This window comes from Herpailurus yagouaroundi, unplaced genomic scaffold (genome assembly GCF_014898765.1).
Source record: "Herpailurus yagouaroundi ecotype Mexico unplaced genomic scaffold, PumYag 160, whole genome shotgun sequence".
NCBI lineage: Eukaryota > Metazoa > Chordata > Mammalia > Carnivora > Felidae > Herpailurus > Herpailurus yagouaroundi.
In genome coordinates this window covers 47,553,368-47,569,292 of record NW_024412401.1, presented here as the reverse complement: position 1 = coordinate 47,569,292, position 15,925 = coordinate 47,553,368, and the positions used below count along the sequence as shown (strand labels likewise).

The 15,925-nt window shown below is 38.7% G+C and overlaps 1 protein-coding gene across 5 annotated transcripts in view; it reads left to right on the top strand.

Moving 5' to 3' along the window:
* SCAI (suppressor of cancer cell invasion) overlaps positions 1-15,925 on the top strand; it is a 153,467-nt gene that overhangs the window by 108,723 nt on the left and 28,819 nt on the right. For 4 of the 5 annotated variants that reach the window (XR_005792710.1, XR_005792709.1, XM_040482303.1 and 1 more), the window contains exons 10-14: positions 291-392; positions 646-747; positions 1,446-1,524; positions 3,425-3,524; positions 5,240-5,321. Coding sequence is in view for 3 of the 5 variants with exons in the window: in XM_040482303.1 (XP_040338237.1) it covers positions 291-392; positions 646-747; positions 1,446-1,524; positions 3,425-3,524; positions 5,240-5,321 (465 nt within the window). In the remaining 2 variants the exon portion in view is untranslated. The remainder of the gene's footprint in view (positions 1-290; positions 393-645; positions 748-1,445; positions 1,525-3,424; positions 3,525-5,239; positions 5,322-15,925) is intronic. The other variant, XM_040482304.1, reaches the window with a different exon arrangement.

Here is a 15,925-nt window from a genome sequence, read left to right as displayed (position 1 = left end):
TGACTACTTTTTATGTTTTTAAAAATACCCGAGGAAATTGATGGATAAAGATATAAATAAATGGAAAGATACATGATAAAGCAAATACAAAAAATTTTAATGGTATAGAATTTAGATGATACAATGTATATAATTCTTTTAATTTTCTGTCTTTTGAAATTTTTTATAATAAAACACTGGGGAATAAATTACCCAGTGTCATTAAGTACAATGAATGTCAGGAATAATATTATGATCAGAGACTTCTAGGTCTGTATACTGTATTAATGGTAAGTTTGTTTTGCATGCAGGTTAAGTTTAGTGAGCTGACTGTCGACATGTTCCGGATGTTACAAGCCCTGGAAAGGGAGCCAATGAATTTAGCTTCCCAGATGAATAAACCAGGAATGCAGGTGATCTTCTCTCCACATTTGCAATTTTGGTAACACCATCATTGCTTCTGCTCCTCATGGAATGCTGTTATTCAACAAATGCCATGCATGCGAATAAAGAACTCTCTCGATGAGGCACAGGAGAGATAAGCACAATAACAGTAACATGGAGTAATAAAAAGATATTTGATGAAGAGTATAGTAAAAATAGGCATTGATAATTCATCTGTCAAAATCAGCCTGTATGTGTCTTGTTTTCTGTGTGTGAATATAGGAATCAGCTGATAAACCTACCAGACGAGAAAACCCCCACAAGTATCTGCTCTACAAACCAACCTTCAGCCAACTCTACACGTTCTTAGCAGCATCTTTTAAGGTATATATGATCCAATACTTTTTATTGTATGGGGGGAAGTGTGCCCTAAATAGAATCTGAAAGTCACTCTTTGAATATTTGAGTCAAGAATGTAGGTAAAATATGAAAATGAAATCTGCATTCAGTATACCTAATCACAACTATTTTAGGAATGGAAATTGCTTATGTTGTTGTGAATGTTCCTTACCATTAATTAACGAGAGTATTGATTAATTATCATTCTTCTTTCTCCAGGTTTTTATTACTAACCTACTGTAGATATAACAGTCAGATTGCACAGGCATGATATGTATTTAGGCAGCTCTGGGAAGCCCTGTGGTCATCTGAAAGAACCATGAGAAGTAGTGAATTCCTCCCAAAGTTTATGTAGAGGAAGCCATGGGCAGGAGTTTATCTTGTAGACCCATAGTCAGGATCTTTACTTCACCATTTCAAGGTTTGCCCAGAACATTCTCTAAATGATGAAATTTTTAAGGCACAAAATGTCTTCAAAACTTTGGGCAATAGTTATAGATTATTGATTCATATTGACTCTTTGTTGTATAAACGGTTATGAGTTGAAACCAGCAAGAGTGACTGTCCTCTTGGAGAAGACAGTGATACCTTACATTAGGTTCTTGTCCCTGCAACTTTAAAATGTCAGGAACTTTGAATAAAACTGTTTTTTGTTTTGTATATGTGATTTTCTTTAATTTCAGGAGCTGCCTGCCAATAGTGTACTTCTGATTTACCTGTCAGCCACTGGCGTTTTCCCCACAGGTCGTTCTGATAGTGAAGGTACAATAAAGGAATGCTCCCTGTCGTGAGCAGGGCTTGAATTCTCTTTATTTTCTACAAGATGATGGCCCATAGCCCACAGACCATCCCAAGCTTTCCAGAGAGGCTTCCAGATTTAAAGCCTGGTCTCTTTGTTGAATTGACAATCTTGTAGATACCCCAGCCTATTTTATTTGCTGAAATATTATACTTTGAAGTCCACGAATCATCAGCAATTCATATACTAAATGCATGCCTCATTATCAAATTTGCCAAAGGCACATATATATTTGTATACGTATGGAATAACTGAGCCTAATTTTCTACTTCACATCATTGAATTTTTCTGGGCCGTTAATGTGTCAGGGAATCTGGTCAGCGGCTTCATTGTGGCTGAAAGTCTTTGTAGAAATCAGTGCATTGCTGTAACTGTGAAAGTTCAAGTCCTTGTCATGATTTTGTTTCTGTCCTTTATTTCGTTTTATGGATTCAACCTGAAGAATATTGGGATGCTATTTCAGAATGAAAACTTTTTAAAACTATTCAGAATATATGAGTCCAGAATATATGAAATTGGTCAGAACAGATGAGTAACTTGAATGTAAATTAGGCAATTAGATCTTTGTCTGGACAAAAAAAAAATTTTTTTTCTTAACATCCTTAACATTTTCCTCTTCATCTGTTTGTTGAAATTTGCATTCCTTTATACAATGCATGTCCCTGCCATCTTCCTTGCATGACGTACAGGTCCTCTTAAAGTGTTAAAATGAAAACAAAACAAAATAAGTCTCAATGTCTTTTCATTGAAGTGATTTTTAAGGGGCAAAATATAATACAACATTAAAAGTTACACACAATCATAAACTACTTTGAAGTTTTTTATAATAAAGCTACTAATTTTATTTTTAAATAAATGGAAATTTTGTAATTTTTGTAAGTTTATTTATTTATTTTGAGAGAGAGAGTGAGCGAGCAGGGGAGCAGCAGAGAGAGGAGAGGAGAGAGAATCGCAGGCAAGCTCTGCGCTCTCAACACAGAGCCCATCGTGGGGCTTGAGCTCACAAACTATGAGATCATGACCTGAGCTGAAACCAAGAGTCGGACACTTAACCGACTGAACCACCACAGTGCCCCCTTTTCCATGTTTTATAACATAAACTGTTGAATCAGGTTTTCTGAGCTCCCATTTAACATATTGACCTCTTCTTTTCCTTTTTTTAAAGTACAAGAGGTACTAACTAAATGGTCCTTTGGGAGAGATGATTCCTAACATCCCATAGCTGTTCCATTTAGACAAGAGTTCAACTAACCAATGTGATCAGTAGGAAAGGCTAACTTTAAAACCGAAAGTACAGTGGCTGACATAATAGTGATAATAACAGATTTTTTCACACACAGAAATTTGGCATTCCTTTTCTAAAAATGAAGTGTTTATCAATGAGAATTTTCAAGTCCCACTCAAAGTTTTTCCCTAAATTTTATAATTGGTGGCTCACTTAAAATTACATTTAAGAAATTATTAGGTCTTCTTTCCGCAACTTTCTCACTTAGATAATTTGGTTGAATGTGAGATTTTGATTTTGCTTGAAATGTAAAGATCATTTTGAACATCCCAGCCCTCCATCCTTTTTACTACCCAGAATGAGGGGGTGCAGTAGATTCTTGTTTTGTTTCTCATTATCTTCTGTTTGAAGAACTGACAAATAATTAAATGATTTTTTTAAATGTTGAAACAGGCAACATGCTGAAATCATTTAAATATTGCATTAAACTAGGATGTTAAATTTTAAAATGTTTAAAATGTTTTGTGATTATCTTCCACTTGTATCAATCAGAGATTCACACAAGATCTTTGAATTTTGAGCATCAGATCAATGTTATTCTCCAGCTGAAGTCTAGGATTCTTCCCTTGTTTTTATAGGTCCTTATGATTTTGGCGGAGTACTTACTAATAGTAACCGGGATATTATAAATGGAGATGCCATCCACAAACGAAATCAGTCCCACAAGGAGATGCACTGGTATGTATTCTGGTGTCTCTCCTTATTATGAAAGTAAACGTCTGTTGTAGAAAACATTAAGTGAATGGGGACTTTTTTTAGTACTAGAAATATTCCTTCAGTATAACACGTATTTGGGTTCTAGCAATATTTCAGGCTCTGACTATCCTAGGAAATTAGAATTTTTGGCTGTTCTTTGTTTTTAAATTTTTCATTAAGTATTATATGTCAGGCACTATTCAGTCATGGGGATATGTCAGCGAACAAAATTAACATTCAAGTTCGAGGAGATTTTACGTGTATACATAAATAATATGTCAAGACATGATACATGTTAACATCCATGCAAGAAGCTTTTTTAATATAAGAGTCTGTTGTTTAGATATAGTATAAATGAACTTAGGTGTATGATTTTAAGGAAATTTCACCTATGAATGTTCACTCTTTTTCTAAGTACAACACATTCACTGCTTGGGCCATTATTGGCTCTAGAATTTTTCTAGCTGAGAGATAGCAATTTCTTGTTACAAAGGAGACTGGGCTTGTCTGAAACTGCATTTCTAATCGCATTTTACACAAAAATGTTATAGCTGTTCGTATTAATGAGAAAGGGAAGACGGAGAGGGAGATATTTCAAATTATGTGTATAGTAACTAAGATTCCTCCAAGCCATATGTTCGTGCTTTCATTGACCTTAGTTGTAGATGATTTATATTAGAAAAACTTATGTTTGGGGCACCTGGGTGACTTAGTCAGTTAAGTGTCCGACTCTCGATTTCGGTTCAAGTCGCGATCTAGCGGTTCGTGAGTTCGAGTCCCACATAGGGCTCCACACTGACAGTGTAGAGCTTGCTTAGAATTCCTTCTCTCTCTCTCTCTCTCTCTCTCTCTCTGTCTCTGTCCCTCCCCAGCTCTCTGTTTCTCTCTCCCTCAAAGTAAATAAGCTTTTTTTAAAAACCTGTATTATTTCAAAGAAAAACTTACATTTGAAACATATTGGTTTGATGATGTTACTCATTGACACATCATTTTATATATTTATGTTTACATTTGCATTAATATTTTTACACATACACCCATTGTCCAGTAAGCTACAGATAAGAGAGCATGGACAAAATTGTTATCTTTTCCTATGCACTGGCTCCCAAACGCATATTGTGGAACTTCAGCCTTTGGGTGCCATAGGTCTTCTGTGGGCCAATGAATCTATACATTTAACAAGCACCCCATCTGATTCTGATGCAGAGGTACAGAGGAAACGTAAAGAATAGTAAAAGGAGAGCCTGTGCTTATTACTGCAATATTAAGATACAGCTTGAAATATTAAATATCTTTAAAATAAATACATTGAAATACAAATCTGGTTGTGTTAGTACATCCTGTTTTCAGAACATTTTCTTAGAAGGAGCTTTTAAATACTAACCCAGCACCTAAATGCTGACTTGTGGGATTTTCCTATTGTATGTTTTGTCCATCTGTATATCTGTTGACTTCTCTTTAGCTTGAATATTCCTGTATAATAATGATCTCTGAACATTTTTCTAGATAAAACTGCTAACGTGTCTATCCCAGTAAATAGAGACGTGTTTTGTCTCTTGCTGAGTTAATCTTTGTTTTTTGCTCAGTGCCATGATGAAAAGGAGATGTGAGCAGACCAAACTGAAGAATAAGATTTCTGAAACCTGGCCAGTTTAGTTGTATAGTTATTCATCGTTACCATTGTTTTGTTTTCCCAGCCTTCATCCTGGAGACCTCTATCCTTTCACAAGGAAGCCACTGTTTATTATCGTGGATTCATCCAACAGCGTTGCATACAAGGTGAGTTCCATCAGCACCATTGTGCATGTTAGACATTATGGCACCGCTCCAAGGTAACCAGTCTTAACATGTGCCTTTTTATTTTGCTTTATTTTTTTACATTTTAGCAGTTTGTATTTAGTCTTTCTTTTCTTTTGAGGTTGTGCATGCTAGTCAGGATCTGGTGCTATGAATAGAAACAAGAAGAAAACGCATGAATGGACACTCAGTGGAAAATAATAAATCCTCCTGCAGGAAAAAAAAATTCAAGATTTCCAAGATCTCTGGTGGGAGGTTTATTTTTGTTATATAACCCAGAGTAATTTTCTTTTATAGGAGTAGGAGTATACAGGAAAGTTTTATTTTCTAGTTTTCAAACGTTTCTCCTTTTCCACACTGAGCTGCTATAGTTTAAATGAAATTTCTGTTCCATATTACATAGTCACAGTCTGAATATCAACATAAATTGTTTTAGATGCACTTTTTTTTTTTTTTTTTTAATTTGTGACACTAAGTAAAAAAAGATGGCCCTGAATGCTGAAATACGTAACAGGGAACTAAAGTGAAAAACTTCTGGTTTTATATTTTGCTCTTGAAGCAATGGGTTTCAATGACTGTACAAAGAATGTCCATAGTGAAACACTTTAAAGTTGGATATTAGAATTCAAACTACAGTAATTTACAAGAAAATGAAAACAGAATCTTTAGAGTCCTTTGTATGTGGTTGGTATATTTCATTAGTCAACAATATGTTCAAAAATATGCTAGGAACACAGATCTGCCAATTAAAACTATTTCTGTTGTGGGTGTTCGTACAATTAGATAGAGAAGCAAATATTAGTAGATTTATTTTAGGAGAATGAGGGAAAAAATGTCTGCTAGCCAAGAGATGACTCCAAACATATGTTTTCTAATTTTTATGTTTAGTTTCACTTTTTAGAGTTAGTGTCTGAATTTCAAGAGTATCCAATCCACCCTACATTTTTCAGCACATATCCTGCTACCCATTTTGTCAAGTTTCACAACTCTTGATGTTTAGGAAAATTAGCTGTCAACTTTATTGAATCACGTGTGTGTTGTTGCTTTTAATCTTTGAGGGGATGGGAAGCTGCTGAAGGAAAGAAAAGGTTTATTGTCTACCTCATTCAAATCTATAAAACCAGAAGAGTTTTGTGCCTTGACAGAATTCAAAGGAAGCATTCTGTGACCTTGTCAATGACAAGGAATCATTTGCTACAGTTTAATGATGTGACAATATGTTGATGTACTAGGTCCAGTGTATTACTGAATATGATCTAGCATGCGTTTAGAGTATTTTAGCAATCTATTAATTTCCCTCAATTTGATTGGATATTTGATACCCCCTTTTATAATCTCAAGAATATCATTCATTGTATGTGCCTGCTATTTCCAAAATGCTGTTTGGGTACAGAATGGGTATTGAATGCTGATTTTTATTTTTTTGTTATTTTATTTTTTTTAATGCTTATTTATTTTTCAGAGAGAGAGAGAGAGAGAGAGAGAGAGAGAGACATCATGAGTGGGGGAGGGACAGGGAAAGGGAGGCACAGAATCCTAAATAGGCTCCAGGCTCTGAACTGTCAGCACAGAGCCCAACGTGGGGCTTGAACTCAGGAACCATGAGATGATCACCTGAGCCAAAGTCGGACACTTAATCAACTGAGCCACCAAGCGCCCCTTGAATGCTGATTTTTAAAAACACTATTGTGCATAGTTGGAAATGTATTTCCCTAATTATATATCATGATTTAATTTGAGATTTCAATATTCTGATACCCAGAATGACAGTGGACTAATAGAAAGCTTTTCTTGTTTATTCATTTGCTCTTGATGGCACATGCAATGTCACTCCTTTAAAAAATTAAATTGTCCAGAACATACTTATCTACATACGCATTAGGCAAGTCAGAGCATGGCAAAGACCGGTTTGTTCTTTTTAAAAATTAATACTAGGGGCACCTGGGTGGCTCAGTTGGTTAAGCGTCCGACTTCGGCTCAGGTCATGATCTCGTGGTCCGTGAGTTTGAGCCCCGCGTCAGGCTCTGTGCTGACAGCTCAGAGCCTGGAGCCTGTTTCAGATTCTGTGTCTCCCTCTCTCTCTGACCCTCCCCCGTTCATGCTGTCTCCCCCTATCTCAAAAATAAATAAACGTTAAAAAAATTTTTTTTAAAAATTAATACTATTCGGTACCTCTAAATCAAGTATGCAGTCGTCTGTGTTGACATGTGAAAGTGTCTGATATTTACTTTTCCCACAAAGCATGTGTGAAGAGTCTTAAATTATCATTTAACATATTTCTAGTGAGAAAGAACTGTGTGATTGATACATTGTTTCTTGAGGATCAACTTTACTGTGTATGTTTCACATATATGAATGTTTCATGAGCATGTTTGCTAATGTTTTTTCATATAAATACAAACATTTCATGCATACTTCTTCATTTAAATATTACTTTTTTATTTTTGTGAGAATTAAGCTCCTGCATATAGTTTAAAACTGTCGCTCACAACTCTTTCTGTGTATCAGAAACATTCGAGTCCTTCTCGAAACCATTTGTACCTGGGCCCCAGCTCCTGTGACTCTGCATCACTTGACTTGGGGCCGGTCTCAGGTATCAGTACAATTCCAGTGTGTTGTCAGGGTGGGGACGACTCAGTCAGCAAGGTGTTACCAAAAACGGCAGTTGCCATACTCCTGCCAAACCCCTCTTTGCCTTTTCCCAGAGGCCACCAGTCACATCTTTTGTAGCTGATTATTTGTCTAAATAACATGCTCGTGTTGATACTTCTTGGTTCTTCATTTTCAGGCATTATGTACTGATGTCCCGTTTGCGGAAGAGAAATTCAGCTCTTTCCTCTTCTTATCCTCTGCTCACATTTATACCTTTTACCTCCTTTTCTCCCCACAGTAGATTTCTTCTATCATGATTTTGGTTCGCTGAATATTTCATGCTTATATTACGATGACTGTAAAATGCATCTAACAGTTAAGCCATATAGTAAACTTCTTCTTTCCCATGCAACTTCCTGCTTTTCCTGGGGCAAATAATTATGTGACTTTGTTCCTTGCTTTTGTCTGAATGTCACACTGATTCAACCCCGGTCTTCTCACCAGGCACCTACGTCTTGTAGGTTGTTCGGATTCATCTGTCTCTTCATTTTTTCTTTGTGCTGAATTACCCCTCAGAGCCTCTGAACTGGTGCCCTCTGCAGAACCCTCATCCCAGAACTCCACTTCATTGTTATCCTGAGAATTCATTATCTCTCCTTTGTTTCCTGAATCCCATGTCTTCCTCTTGGACTCTCACATATACTCTCTCATTTTGGTGCAGCATCTCCAGGAGCAGCTTCCTAGAAAGGCTGAGCAGGAGGTAAAATATCTGAGGTCTTGCACTCCTTCAATTGTTCTTTACTTTACTCTCACCTTTTGATGATGGTTTTGGTAGAGACTGGAAATTATTTCCCTTCAGAATTTGGAAGGGATTGTTAATATTGCTTTCTAGCTTCCAATGCTTCTTAAGAAGTAGAAAAGCATTCTCATTCTGGATTCTTTTTGTGACCTGTTTTCAGTCTCTGGAAACGTGTGGGATTGTCAGTTTGTCCCCAGTGTTTTTCACCTTCATTACGGTGTGCCCCAGTCTGGGTTTACTTCATGGTACATGGATGGCATGTACTTCCTGAGTTTTTTCAATGTGGAAACTCTACCCATTTACTTGAGTTGCTCATTGATCTCCTCTCCCCATTTTCTCTGTTCTGTATTTCGGGAATTTCTGTCATTCCTGTATTGGACCTTCTAGTCTAGTCCTCTGTTTTCTTGCCCTTCATTTTCCATATTTTGTTCCTCTTGCTGTTTAGGAGATTCCCTTGCCTTTATCTTCTAACCTATGAGATTTATTATTTGTCTTCTAGATGTTTCTTTCATAAAGAAATAAATGTACGTGTATGTATATACAACAAATATGCGGACACGTATACAATTGTCTTGGTTTTGCTCTTGTTTGAAACATCTTCTCTTACCTTTGAAAATATCACTTGATCGTTTAAAAAATTCTCCCTGCATGCTATCTTTTTCCTCCATGTTGATTTGTTTCTCTTTGGTTTTGTCTGTATATTTCTTATTAGAGACTTTTCTCAGAGTATCATAATGCTTGCTTGTCTGCTCAGTTTTGAGAGAGGAAGCTAGCACAGTGATTGGAATCTCTGCGATTGTGGGCAGGGCTTGTCACACTGACATGCTCAGTGTGATGGTCTAGCTGGACCATTTAGCTGGGTAACCTCTGATGTCAGCATCTTTAGGTCTTTTTTCATGGTCTGCTCAGATGCACCAGGATGTGATTATCAGTGCTATGCTTTGTTTCCGCTAAAGTCTGTGTGTGTTTATATTTGCATATACATATATCTTTATGTCTCCATTGTCTTACACTTAAAATATTCTTAATAATGCATGTTGAATGATTAAATGAAGGTGCACATTATTATCTTTATTTTGTAGTTGAAGAAACTTTGCCAATGGAGGTTAGGTATTTTGCCTAATTGATTCCACCAGTCTTTGTTATTCCAAAGCCCAAGCTCTGTCCGTATTTAGGAAAAGAGGAGTTTTGCATGCCAGTCCTAACCTCATTTCAGAGGACAGTGATTGAAACACCAAGATATACATGGGAAGTATGGCCCAAACTTCCACTCTCAAATTGTCATTAGGGAATGGGCAGGTTGAAGTGGTTTTATTTCTGTGGTCACATAGTACTAGCAGAGTAAAATAAAATCCCTCAGTCATGTTGGGTAACACGTCTTTCAGTTCTGCTTTCTTTTCTTTGGAAGAAGAAAATCCTTTGAGTGTTTAAATATTTGTGACAGAGCTGGATCTCTGCCAGTGAGCATAACTTACACATTTGTCAAAACAGTCATATTTACGTAAACAGCCCCATCCTAAAGCGTTTGACTGATGGATGCAGATTGCCGCAGGCTGTCAAGACGTTCACCTTCCTAACCAGGGCATGTGAGAACTCTTCTGCCAGCCAGTTGCACTCATTCCATTTCTTTTTTGCTACTTTGAAAGACCATCTCTTTGTTTTTGGCCTTCTGCAGTTATACTGTGATATGTCTAGGTTTTGTTTCTTTATATTTAACTCACTGGGATTTGTTGGATTTCTTGAATTGGTACGTTGGAGTGTTTCATTATTGCTGGAAAATTCCTAGCCATTATCTCTTCAGATATTTGTTGTACCCTAGCTTCTCTCTCATCCCCTTCTGAAACTCTGATTATATATGTATATTTAATAGCCTAGCATTTGCACTGTGTCTTCCACATCTCTTAACTTCTCTTCTACATTTTCCATCTTTTTAATTTTTTTAATTTTTAAAGTTCTTATTTATTTTATGAGAGAGAGTGTGTGTGCACGAGCAGGGGAGGGGCAGTGAGAGGGAGACAGAGAATCTGAAGTGGGCTCTGCACTGACAGCAGAGAGCCTGATGTGAGGCTCGAACTCATGAACCATGAAATCATGACCTGAGCCAAAGTTGGACACTTAACCCACTGAGCCACCCAGGTGCCTCTCCATTTCCTTTTTTGTAGCTTCTTCTTTTCTATTTTCAGGTTTCTTCTTTATTTCTTTAAACTTAATAAGCATACTCATTTTACTCTTTATTATCTAGCTGATTAGGCTTATACCTAAAATCTGCTTTTGCTGCTGAAAGATACCCTTTGGTATTTTTGTATTCTTATATGCTTGATGATCTTTGACTAGTTTCTTCTCGTTATCCTTAAAACTATTTGTGGGAAATGGACTGAGGCCTGGAATGAAGATACTTTCATCCAGAGAGGGTCTGCATTTGCTTCTGCTAAATACTTGGAGGCACTACCAAGCCGTGACCATGTTTTTATGATTACCTCCATGGTATGAATTTGGGCTGCAAACACGTGAAAGGGGTAGCTTAGAGTTAGAACACTCAGGCACTGTTGTGTTTTGTTTGTCTCTGTTCTGTTCAGTACTGAGAAACTTCCCTGCAGGCCCCTTGAGGAGTGGTCATGGGGGAAGGATGGTAAAGTTTGGTTTGGGTTCATCCTTACACTAAGGGCGTAGCCCAGCTTAACAGGGCTGGTTTCCTGTTAGACTCCCGTCTTAGGCAGACCCTGAGCTTTGACTTGTGTCCTCCTCTCTGGATAGGACCTTTAAAACCTGAATTCACGTTGTTCGATTGCCTCGGGGCTAAAGATGTCTGGAGTCAGCTTATTTTCTCAGTTTCTTCTACTGGTTTTTCCACATTTCTGTGACGTCTTATCATTGGTGTACCCTGGGCTCTCTCTTTTTCCTCTTCTTTTCCAGCTACAACTCACTCTCTTGATGCCCTTATTTAACATTTGGGTTTTGTTTTGTTTTAATTTAAGTAATCTCTGCACTCACCACGGACCTTGAATCACAAGCCCAAGATCAAGCGTCGCATGCTCCACTGACTGAGCCAACCAGACGCCCCGAAGCCCTTATTTAGTTTCATGACGTTAATTACAATCTCTATGCCGACAATTTCTAAATTCCTGCTTCTGGCCAGACCTCTCTCTGTTACTCCAGACTTAAGTGTAATCTACCTGCTCCATATCTAATTGGTGATTCTAATAAAGATCACAAATTTCACATGCCCAAGACAAAATCCCTAAGACCTCTTCCTCCTCCAGCTTTCCCCAGATCAGTTAATGCAGTTAATGAATGTTATTACACTTTGACAGTTGCCACAGCCCAAATCCTTGGTTTCATACTTGCCTCCTCCTTCCCTCACATCCCACATCCATTTCAGGAAATCCTCTTGGCTGTAAATGATATATCCAGAATTGTCCCACCTCCACTGCCATCACCCTGACCCATGCCATCGTGTCGCCCTTGAATTCTTACAGGAGCTTCCTTAACAAGTCTTCCTCCTTCTGGCCTTGCTTCCTTACAGAGTGTGTCTATAAGTCAGAGGACATCACTTCTCTACTCAGAATTTCCAGAGACGCCTCATCTCACTCAGAGTGGAGGCTTCATGTGATCTGCCCTCACACACCTCCTCGCTCCCCTCAGATGCATCTCTGGCCTTTTCTCTTGCCCGTCTCCCTATCGTTCAGTTCTCTTCAGCCACATTGACCTTGCTATTCCTCTAACTTACCTGGCAGTCTGCTGCTTTGGATCTTTGTGTCTATTCCCCCTGCCTTGAATCCTCTTCCAAAGACACCCACGTTGTTCTTCAGGTATTTGATAAATTGAAGCCTCTCCATAGAGTCTTCCCTAATTGCCCTATGCATTATTTTTATTATTTTTTAAAAGATTTATTTATTTTGGGGCACCTGGGTGTCTCAGTCGGTTGAGCGACCAACTTTGGCTCAGGCCACAATCTCATGGTTTGTGAGTTTGAGCCCTGCGTCGGGCTCTGTGCTGACAGCTCAGAGCCTGGAGCCTGCTTTGGATGCTCTGTCTCCCTCTCTCTCCGCCCCTCCCCCACTCATGCTCTGTCTCAGAAATAAATAAACATTTTAAAAAATTAAAAAGAAAAGATTTATTTGTTTTTGGATGAGCACGAGCAGGCGAGGGGCAGAGAGAGGGGAACAGAGGATCCGAAGCAGGCTCTTTGCTGACAGCAGAAGCCCAGTGTGGGGCTTGAACTCAAGAACTGTGAGATTATGACCTGAGCTAAAGTCGGATGCTCAACCGACTGAGCCACCCAGGTGCCCCCCTAATTGCCCTATTTAAAATCATATGCCAGGGTGCCTGGGTGGCTCAGTCGGTTGAGTGTCCAACTTCGGCTCAGGTCATGATCTTGCAGCTCGTGAGTCCGAGCCCCACATCAGGCTCACTGATGTCAGCCGGTCAGCACAGAGCCCACTTCAGATTTTCTGCCCCTCCCCTGCTTGTGCGCTCCCCAAAAATAAATAAATATTTTAAAAAATAAGATAAAGGGGCGCCTGGGTGGCGCAGTCGGTTAAGCGTCCGACTTCAGCCAGGTCACGATCTCGCGGTCCGTGAGTTCGAGCCCCGCGTCGGGCTCTGGGCTGATGGCTCAGAGCCTGGAGCCTGTTTCCGATTCTGTGTCTCCCTCTCTCTCTGCCCCTCCCCCGTTCATGCTCTGTCTCTCTCTGTCCCAAAAATAAAAATAAAAACGTTGAAAAAAAAAAAATTTAAACAAACAAAAAAAAAAATAAGATAAAAAATAAAATCATATGCCCCCTTGCATTCTTTATACACCTCTTTATTTTTTCTTAATTATCATGACAGCTTCTTTATAGTGCCATCCACCATTCTAAGCACTTTACAAAGATATTTTTTAAGTGTTTACTTATTTTTGAGAGAGAGCAGGGGAGGAACAGAGAGAGACGGGGAGCGACAGAGACGGGACAGAGGATCCAAAGCGGGCTCTGTGCTGACAGCAGACAGCCAGTGTGGGGCTTGAACTCATACACCGCAAGATCATGATGTGAACCAAAGTTGATGCTTAACCGACTGAGCCACCCAGGCACCCAGCACTTTATCAGTTTAAAAAAAAAATGTTTAATCCTCAACAACCCAAGGTGTTACTTTTATTATTCCTATTTTTTTACTGATAAGAAAACCACTGCACAGAAAGGTTCAGTAATTTGCCCGAGGTCACACACACGATAGGTGGCTGAGTTGGGATTTAAACAACTGATTGTAAAGTCTGGGCTGCTAACCATACTCTGCTGTCTTTCCATTTGTAGCGGTTGCCACCTTCTATGATATTGTGTAACAACTTGGTTTACTGTGGGTCTCTACCGGCCACCTCCACCCACATCTAAATGCCAGCTCCTGGAAAACAAGATTCAAAGAAAAAATCTGTTTTGTTTACCGCTGTCTTCCTAGCACCTAGAACAGTGTATAGTCACTGGGTTTAAGGAGTATTTGTTAAAGAAAAGAGATCTTTAAAAAGGACACTATGTACTATTTTAAAGTTACAGAGATGTTTTAAAGTATCATTAAATAGATAATTTTATGGGAGAAAAAGAGCTATTGTCTATAAGAAGGAAATCAGAGCGGTGCCTGGGTGGCTCCCTCCGTTGAGCGTCCGACTCTTTTAATTTTCGCTCAGGTCGTGATCTCACGATTTTGAGATCCAGCCCCGCATCAGGCTCTGCGTTGAGCATGGAGTCAGCTTGGGATTCTCTCACTCTTCCTCTCTCTCTCTCTCTCTCTCTCTCTCTGCCTTTCCTCTGCTCTTGTTCTTTCTCTAAAATAAATAAATAAATTTAAAAAAAGAAATTAGAAAATTATAATCATAGGGTATGAGATAGAGGCAAATGATCAAAGTTATCTCCTTTTTCCCCACAAGAAAATCTAGCCCTTTGGGGTTTACCAGTAAATACTTTTATTATATATTTTTTTAATTTTTAAAAATGTTTTTATTTGTTTTTGAGAGAGAGAGAGACAGAGCATGAGCAGGGGAGGGGCAGAGAGAGAGGGAGACACAGAATCCAAAGCAAGGTCCAGGCTCTGAGCTGTCAGCAGAGTCCAATGCGGGGCTTGAATTCATGGACTGTGAGGTCATGACCTGAGCTGAAGTTGGACGCTTAACCGACTGAGCCACCCAGGCACCCCTATTATTATTTTTTTAAGTTTTAAAATTTATTTTAGTAATCTCTATATCCCATGTGGGGCTCAAACTCATGACCTCGAAATCAAGAGGAACATTCTCCAACTGAGCCAGCTAGGTGCCCCACTAGTAAATACTTTTTATTTGTTTGTTTGTTTGTTATGTTTTATTTCATTTATTTTTGAGAGAGAGAGAGCACACATCGGGGTGGGGGGGCACAGAGAGGGAGAGACAGAGAATCTCAAGCAGGCTCCACACGGTCAGTGCAGAGCCCAGCCTAGGGCTCGAACCCATGAACCATGAGATCATGCCCTGAGCCGAAATCTAAGAGTCAGACGTTTAACCGATTGAGCCACCCAGGCACTGCCACCAGTAAATATTTTTCAACTTTTAGAATCAAATACACAATTCCAGAGCAATGAAGTTCAGAACTATCCATTCTAGGAGTGCCTGGGTGGCTCAGCTGGTTGAGCGTCCGACTTCAGCTCAGGTCATGATCTTGCGGTTCATGACTTCGAGCCCCACATCGAGCTCTGTGCTGACAGCTCAGAGCTTGGAACCTGCTTCGATTCTGTGTCTCCCTCTCTCTCTGCCCCTCCCCTGCTCGCACTCTGTCTCTCTCTCAAAAATAAATAAACATTTTAAAATATATAAAATTATTAAAAAGAACTATCCGTTCTATAGCAATTAGGTCACAAGATGCTTGTATGACCTTGAGCACGTTCTTGGTTTTACCTGTGCCACTTTTTCTTTCTCTGCAAAATAAGTTGGCAATACTGATCTTACAGTATTGTTAAGATTACAAGTTAGGATCTAAGAAGTCTAGGATGATCCCTAAAAGGCAGTATTAGCATTCAGTAAATTATAGAAATTATTATGATGACTCTTTTCAAGGCACAAATAATACACACAAAAGAAAACCCTACCCCAGATTAGTTAATCACTATAGATTAGAAAATTTTAAATAAAATACTAGGAAGTAGACTTATTTATTAATAGAATAATCTAACAAAAGAGTTTATCTGAATCATATAT